An 8,357-nucleotide genomic window follows, 5' to 3' on the forward strand; every position below is an offset into this window, starting at 1 on the left:
GCCAGTCTGGCATGGTGGCGCATGGCCTTCAACCCCAGCACTCGGAAGCAGAGGCAGGTGCATCTCTATGAGTTCGACTCCAGCCTGGTCTACAGAGTGAGAGCCAGGACAGCCAGAGCCACACAGAGACCGTCTCTTTAAAAAAAAGAAAAGAAAACCGACTGTTGGATCCCTCCTCAGGATGCAACTGGCTCATTAACAATAGTTCAGCTTCTCAAGGGATGATGGCATGCGTATATTGCAATGTTTATTCCCTTGCTGGAGTCGGGGCGCTCCTAGCTAGACCTTACCTTGGGGCAAAGGGCTTACAAAGTGAAGCTGCCTAGCAACCACTGATGTAACCACATTCAAGACATTTACTGGCTAGATTCAGGAACCTAAGAAATATAAATCCGTCTACACAATCTCTGTAAATCTCCACCCATCCCCAAAAACCAAAGAGACAAAACAGTTTGCAGTTGGTTGTTGTATTTGCATTTTGCATAGAGCCGGAAAGGTAAACCGCAGGGAGCTGTCCCTGAGCTCACTGGCAGTAGAAATCCCATTTCTGAAAAAGAGAAAAGGGAGAAAGTAGATAGGAAACCGGCGATCACATTGCAATGCAGTAGTGGTCCTAGCAAAGGCTGTAGGTGCCAAGACCGGGTCTGACCACCCAAAAGTAAACAAATTAGCTTCGAGCCCTGTAAGCTCTGCCGTTTCGGTAACAAATCACTTGGCACTGGGCAGGGCCTGGTGGCACATGCCTGCAAACTCAGCAGCCCTCAGGAGACCAAAGCTGGAGGCTAGTAATTTTTGAGGCCAGCCTGGGTATATACTCTTTCTCAAGAAAAAGAAAAATTACTAATAACAACAAAAACAATTACTTCACATGGACAGGTAAGAAAATGCCCTCACCCTCCCACACCAACCTCCACCCCAAGGCACTCACATCTGTCTTCATATCATTTTTGCCAGGTTTCAGAGTGAGGTCCTCCCGCACAATGCTACTGGGGAAATAGCCCAGGCGGGCAGCCTGGTCTCCATAATAATCTCCCTGAACCTGGAGAACAAGTTAGAAGTCCATCTGGAAAAATGGTACTCATGCCTGCTGAACCCTGGGGCACAGTCTTCTTTCCGACTTGAATCTCAGCTTAAATCCCATTTGGCCTGGGCGGAAAGTAGCCACCGTAACTAATGCTCACAGTGCCGTGTTTGCTGGGATTTGTGAGGGTTTGCCTTCTCCACCCTTAGAATTACTGTTCACTGTTGTATGTGAGGTCTGGAAAAGAGCTCGGCACCAAGGCGTTCTGTAACTGCTAAAGTAAAACTGCAGCAGGTGATAAAATGTCTTCCTCCCGCAAATCCTGTTTTCCCCTCTCCCCCGATTTTCCCTTCAGAGGGAAAACAAGGCTTTCTCTCAATGCCAACCCCCACAGCCTTCCCTCTAGCACTCTGAAGACACTCACACTGCCTCCCCAGAAGAGCCGCCCACGGCCCTTCAGCTTGGAGAAGACATACACCACCTGGCCCCTGTATATGGTCAAGAAGCGGCAATCAGGGGCCACGTAATCCTGGAGGGCCACAGCCATGGAGATAGGATCTGGGGAAGCAAAAGGGAACGACAGCAACTTCAACATGAGCAGCGGTTCCAGCCCTCAGCGCCCCTCCCCCTCGCTCCCGGACTCTTACGGCTGCACTCCTCATCAGCACACAGCTTCCGGTCAGCCAGCTTGGGCATGGCCCGATCAGTCCTGCCAGGCCCTGGGAAGACAGACAAGACCACGAGGCCAAGGAACAGTGGGGACCACACCATCGTGGACTGAGAATGAATGCCCAAGTGAGGTTCGAGGTCTCCAATCTCCTGCCCTCTCTCTGTGCTGAGACTCAGGGAAACCTGTGTTCTCAGTCTGGTCTCCGCCCCCAAACCAGATTTCACCCCCACCCATTCCCCAAGGTTGTTACCCAGCCAGAACCATTTCAGAGACAGGGTAAGGGCTATGGGCCAAAGAAAATGCCTACTGGAGCCCAAAGCAATCCAGGTCACTCCAAGGAGCAGCCACCCCTGAGAGACTCAGATACGCAGGCTGGACTATCTGATTTCATCTTCAAGTCATCTCAGTACCTGGACCCTCCAGAGACCAAGCTAGAGAAGTCGGCATAGAAACCGCCTTGGAATTTCCTGTGCTGAGGGCTGGGAACAAGGCAGTTCTTTGATTACCAGCCACAGGCAGTTCCCAGGTATTGAACAAACACTGAAAGTCCGGCCTGGGGCTAGGCACTGTCCCACCAGGCCCACTGCATCCTCCCAGGCGACTTCCTCACTGGAAGGCATGAGCTAAGCTGTTCTAGCCTCAGAGCTTCGACTCCCTCATCTGTAAAGAAAGCGACGAGAGCAAACACATCTATCAGGCGTTGCCACTGGTGGGATTTTTGCTTTAATGTGCGACTGTTTTGCTGCATGTACGTCTGTGTACTTGCATGTGTACCTAATATCCTTGAATGCCAGAAAAGGTCATGGAGTCTTTTGGAACTGAGGCTACAGACAGTTGTGAGCCATGATTTGGGTGCTAGGAATCAAAACTGGGCTATCTGGAAGAGTGTTCTGCTCTCCTAACTGCTGAGCCATCATCCCAGCCCACTTTTTTTTTTTTTTTTTGAGACAGGGTTTCACTATGTAGTCTTGGCTGGCCTGGATATCTCCCTATACAGATCCAGCTGCCTCTGTTCTTCCCAGTGCTGGGTAAGGCATGGACCACCACATGGGGTTATAAGCTTTTTGTTTTTTTTCTTCCTTATCTCAGGGATGGTCTGCATTACACTCAGGAGGGGCTGGCAAGCCCAGCTGACAAAGAAACTGAAGCATATAAAGCTAAGGAGCATGTGTTGAAGCTTACTAAACCAGAAGAGTGACAAGATTTGTCTCAGTTTTCGGAGCATCACCATTTCTTGATCTGACATGGCTCTCAGAAGGAACGTCCCAAAAACAGATCTTCAGAGAATAGAGGTCCAAGGAGCATCTTTTGACCTCACAAGAATGCAATCAGCAAACTCAGGTTTAAAACTCTTGCTTAATGGTTGTGACAGTATGAATGAGAATGGTCCCCATAGGCTAATGTATTTGAGTGTTTGGTTCCCAGTTAGTGGAACTGCTTAGGAAGGATGGGGAGGTGTGGCCTTGTTGGAGGAGGCAGGTCACTGCAGCTGGGCTTGAGGTTTCAAAAGCCCAAGCCACCCACCCACCCCGCCTCCCCCGCCCCACAAACATTCTCATCCTCCATCTTGCAGATCAGATTTAAGCTCTCAGCACCATGTCTGCCTCCTGCTGTGCTCTCCACCATAACCGCCATGAACTAGTTCTCTCAAACTCTAAGCAAGACTGCCACGCAAATGCTTTCAAGTTGCTTTAGTCATGGTATCTCTTCACAGCAAAAGAACAGTAACTGAGATAGTGACTGAGTCCCTGCTAGTCTTGGGTTCAATTCCCAAAATTAAAAAAAAAAAAAAAAAAGTATGATAATTTAGAACTAAAATATATGACAAAGGGCCAGGGATGGAGCTTCTCTCGTATGCACAAAGCCCAGTGTTGTAGTTAAGAAAAATGATGTTGGGCTATATAATGCTTATTATTTGCCCTATAATTATTGCAGTGGTATTAACTGACCCTTTATCACAAATAAGACAGACACCTGTTAAATTTTATAACTGCCTTATTTGCCTTAGCTGGGTAGTTATTTCACCTACACTGCCTCAATATCCTCCCCATCCAATGCCATCCTCCTTAACCATCTTCATCAGGGTTATCTTCCATCCACAATCTTATACTTGCTTTTATTCTTCAGCTGGGCCTTTGCATGATGTTACTGGAGTCCTTCCTCCAGGCCCACTTGGTTCCTTCTCCACACTAACCCACCTCCTTCCTCCTCTCTTCCCGTATGTCTCTTTTTCTGTGATTCTGTCCTCAAAATCCCAGGAACCTTAGCCACGTTTCCCCTTCTGCGTTGTTAAAGGGAATAGGCCTTTAACAACCAATCAGGTACAATGTCTTAGACGGGTTTACACAACAAGGATAGGTTTTCCAGGACAAGTACTGAACATCAAAATACCAGCTTCAGAACAACCCCTAACAGCCCAGAAACATAAAAATAAAACCAGTAAGACCAGTGTGGAATAAGAGCTTAGGACGTGAAGATTTACTTGAAAAGGTTTGGTCACAATTTGGTAATTAAAGCTGGTAGCAGAGAACATGAGCTAGCATGTTATCTTCATGTTTGAACTTCCCAATTTAAAACATGTCAAAATGGGAACTAGAGAGATGGCTCAGAGGGTAAGAGCACTGGCTGGTCTTCAAAAGGATCTGGGTTCAACTCCCAGCAACCCCACAACCACCTATAATAAAATCTGGTACACTCTTCTTGCCTGCAGACATACATAGGCAGAACACTGTATAAATAATAAATAAATCTTTTAAAAATAATAAGGGCTAGAGAGATGGCTCAGGGGTTAAGAGCACTGGCTGCTCTTCAAACGGTCCTGAGTTCAATTCCTAGCAACCACATGGTGGCTCGCAACCATCTATAATGAGATCTGGTGCCTTATGTCCTGCAGTCATACATGAAGGCAAAACACTGTACACATAATAAGCAAATAAATCTAAAATAATTATGATTAAAAAACTGTCATAGTTTCTTTGTGCAGTAGGTATTTCACTGTAAACACTATACTAGTTTCAAAGCAGCACTGTGAAGATTCATCAAGGAAGGAAAATCTGAAGGCCTCCGGGAGACAACTAACCAGTAAAGAAGTGGGAGCCCTCAGAGGTAGCTCAGTCCCATGGCCTGGCATCCGCTGGGCCCTGCGGTCTACCAACACCCAGTAACCTGGGTGTGGAAGTGTACCACTTGTTTTTTGTTTTCAAGAAAGGGTTTCTCTGTGTAATAGCTCTGGCTGCCCTAGACTCTCTCTGATCTGGCTGGCCTCGAACTCAGAGATCCACCTTCCTCTGCTTCCTTAGTGCTGGGATTAAAGGCATGCGCTACCACGCCTGGCCATGTGCACTCATTTTAATCCCAGCACTAGCAAAGCAGAGGTAAGAGGGCAGAAGCTCAAAGTCACTCTCGATCACACAGGGACTAGAGGTGGCTCAGAGGTTAAGAACAGTTGCTATTCTTGCAGATAACCCAGATTAAATTTCTAATATTGCCACGGTGGCTCCAACTATCCAAAACTCCAGTTCCGGGGGATCTGACACACTTCTGACCTCTACTGAGCACCAGGCTTGCATATATATATATATATATATATATATATATATATATGAAAGCAAAATACTCATACATATAAAGCACATTCACATACTGTCACACTGTAGAAAGGACTCCGTTGCCCAAAACCCAACCCACTTTAACACTGATGCATTACTTACTCCAAATGCAATTAACTTGAACCACTCGGTGCTCCCAATGATTTCAGTTCCAAAACACCTACCTGATGTTTGTGGGGACTTAAAATTTGGTACCATTAGCAGTATAAAAATTTTACCACTCGGATTTTGGTGGGTCAGAAGTCTTGGAGCAGTTACGGCCTAAAGTCTGAGGCTACAATCCACAGACCACTAAAGGTGGAGCTTCATCGGACAGTAGTACCTGGGAAGAGCCTGCTTCCAAGCCCTGGTACCTGCCCGAGGATCCAACATCTTGTCTGCACCGATTGTTGACTATGGGATGGGGGAGAAGATGGGGCCTTTCCCTGGCTTGTTATTCTGGGTGTGTACAGGCATTGTGCCTGATGCCCCCAGAGCAGAGGGATGGTTGTGACCTGACACGGGGTGCTGAGAATGCTAACTACAGTCTGCTCAAGACTCCAGTGCCTTGATCTTCACAATGAATAGATCACCTCATTATTTTTACTACTCAGAGACCCTTTACCTTCCTTATCCATGGCTTGGCTTACTATGGGTTCAGACACCCTCTGGTCTGGAAATGTAACTGGAAAATTTAGGAGAAAGTAAATTTTCTAATTATAAACTACATGCTATTTTGAACACTGCACTAAAATCTCACTTAGTTCCATCTCGGCATGCCACGGGTGTGAACCAAATTCTTGACCAGTATACCCAGTGTATATAAGCAGACCAGGGCTGTCTCCTTGCTTGTGTTCAAGACATTGTACTTCACAGTGGACCAAAGCACGGCGTTGCTAGTTCACCTATGCTGAAGAACCAAGTGTGCTGGCACATATGTGGAGCTCCAGCATCTGGGAGTGTGGGGCAGTTTAGTGAATTTGAGGTCAATCTTGAATGTATAGACAACACCTGGGGAAAAAAATGTTTATTTGTGGAGCCAGGCGCAGTGGTGCACGCCTGTGATCTCAGCACTCAGGCAGATCTATGTGAGTTCTAGGCCAATCTGGTCTACACATCAAGTCCAGGACAGCCAAGGCTACACAGAAACCCTGTCTCAAAACAAACTGTAGGGGGTAGGTGTCTGTGCATGTGAGTGCAGTGGCCTATGGAAGCCAGAAGAGGTTATCCGGTCCTGGGGCTGGAGTTACAGGTGGTTATGCGCCAAGGTGGAAGCTGGGACCAAACGTGGGACCTCTGAAAGAGCAGCAGGTGATCTTAACTGCTGAGTCATCTTTCCATTCCCCCAACCCCAAGTAGAGGAGGTAGGGTTGGGAAAACTCAAGAAGGAAAATAACAGATTCTATAAAATTGTGGGGGAAAAAAGTTGCTAGTTTTACTGTCACATCTCAAAGTACCAAAGTTACAGCCATTAGATGTGAGGAATACTTAGCTGAGTTGAGATAGAAGAGGCTGGATGTGATGGGAGAGACTGAAAAAGGTCTTGAGTTTGTTCTTCCAAAGGTCCTGAGTTCAATTCCCAGCACCCAAATGGTGGCTCCTAACATCTATAATGAGATCTGGTGCCTTCTTCTGGTGTAGGTACACATGCGGGCAGAAGGAGTGGGTTAGTTCAGGCTACAATAAGAGTTGGGCCTAGGTAGGTGGCCTAAGCTCCCACCCCAGCCCCATCTCAAAAAAAAAAAACCAAATAAATAAAAAATAAAAAGAAAGGCGGATCAGAGTACTTTAGGATTCTGAACTTGGATTCAGCTGGATAGGTTCTGCGCTGGGTGGGGGTCCTAAAGCAGGGCACCACTTCAAATGCACAAGGGGATTTAAAAAGCTCAGTGTAGTGGCACACGCCTTTAACCCCAACACTGGAAGGCAGGTGGATTATCTGGGTTTGAGGCCAGCCTGGTCTACAGAGAAACCCTTCTCGAAGATGTAAAAAAGCACGACACCAGGGTGAGGACTCAGCGCAGCGTCACACACCGCAGCTTCCGCTGTCCACTCTCTACTCCTATTTCTGTCACCACACTAAGGAGGACAATGCTACCTGGCGTGCCGAACACCCCACCTTCCCACCCGCCCCCATCACCCCCACACCTGCTCAAGCCCTGAAGCCCGGCTCCTCAGGATCACTACGCTGCCCCCAGAAATGCACTGACAGCCACTGCAGTGGATTGGGGTGCTTGGTCCAAGGGCTGTCCCCACCCTGGTCCTCACGGACCACTCTACACTGCTATGCTTTGATTTCCATTTCCTGCCTGGTTCTGTCTCTTGTCAAGGCCAGAGCAGGTGACTCAGGGCACCCTGACCTTCTAGGGCAGGGATGAAGATGAACTTGAATGACTCTGTACACCCATCACCCTGCAGAAGCTCCACCCTATGACACCTCAGAGGAGCTTTGCCTCAACCACCCTGACTGTTCCCAGCCCCACCGACCCTACCACAGCAGCTCAGGCTGCCACCAAACTCATGGCAATCCTCCTGTCTCAGCCTTCTGGGTACGAGGACCAAAGGTGTAGCTAGCAACATTGATTTTCACTCTGGTTTCACTCAGCACTTACTAAGCATTCACCAAGTATATCGTGAATCTGCTGAGCGCTGGCTACGTGCCTGCTGGGACCTGTGAGGACGATGGGAACAAACACTGTTATCACGGTACTAACAGATCCCTTTTCACACAGCAAGAGAACAAAGCTCAGAATGGGGCCATTACCTGCCACTGGGTGGCAGCTAGGATGTCCCAAATTGCAGACCAGACTGGCTGACCGGAGTAGCCATGAGACACAGACATCAGGCCAATGTGGAGCATGAGAGCTTTCCTCTCACCTGTCTGTAATAACCTGAGTCCCTTAATGATGGAAGCAATGGCTGTGTCCTCCTCGTTCAACCACAGGGACGAGGTTGTCACTGAGCCATTCCTCTTTAATGCGGAGTGCAAAAGCACGAGCAGAGGCTGAGGCGGGCTCCGGCCTGCTCGTGAAGGAGTGGTGCCCTCCTGACAGTAGAGCACACAACCTGCCCAAATGTG

The 8,357-nt window shown here is 48.0% G+C and overlaps 1 protein-coding gene across 2 annotated transcripts; it reads right to left on the reverse strand.

Moving 5' to 3' along the window:
* Positions 1-222: 222 nt before the first annotated feature.
* Mia (MIA SH3 domain containing) lies at positions 223-1,898 on the reverse strand. Of its 2 annotated transcripts, none has more exons than XM_060366484.1 (4): positions 1,669-1,898; positions 1,503-1,579; positions 929-1,039; positions 223-547 (listed from the first exon to the last, which is right to left on the reverse strand). In XM_060366484.1, the coding sequence occupies exons 1-4, from the start codon at positions 1,790-1,792 to the stop codon at positions 524-526; spliced, it is 336 nt and encodes a 111-aa protein (XP_060222467.1). In that variant the 5' UTR covers positions 1,793-1,898; the 3' UTR covers positions 223-523. The 2 variants fall into 2 exon arrangements, with proteins under 2 accessions (XP_060222467.1, XP_021506305.1); XM_021650630.2 differs by having other exon boundaries at positions 1,446-1,579.
* Between the last annotated feature and the right edge of the window lie 6,459 nt (positions 1,899-8,357).

The sequence above is a fragment of the Meriones unguiculatus genome, chromosome 14 (genome assembly GCF_030254825.1).
Source record: "Meriones unguiculatus strain TT.TT164.6M chromosome 14, Bangor_MerUng_6.1, whole genome shotgun sequence".
NCBI lineage: Eukaryota > Metazoa > Chordata > Mammalia > Rodentia > Muridae > Meriones > Meriones unguiculatus.

Bases quoted from the DNA above. Each gene is read 5' to 3' on its own strand.
- Mia (XM_021650630.2), bottom strand. From the start codon at position 1,792: ATGGTGTGGTCCCCACTGTTCCTTGGCCTCGTGGTCTTGTCTGTCTTC. The intron at 1,580-1,668 runs GTAAGAGTCCGG...TTGCTTCCCCAG, and splicing joins TGCTGATGAGGAGTGCAGCC to ATCCTATCTCCATGGCTGTG. The intron at 548-928 runs GTGAGTGCCTTG...TCTCTTTTTCAG, and splicing joins AAAATGATATGAAGACAGAT to AAATGGGATTTCTACTGCCA.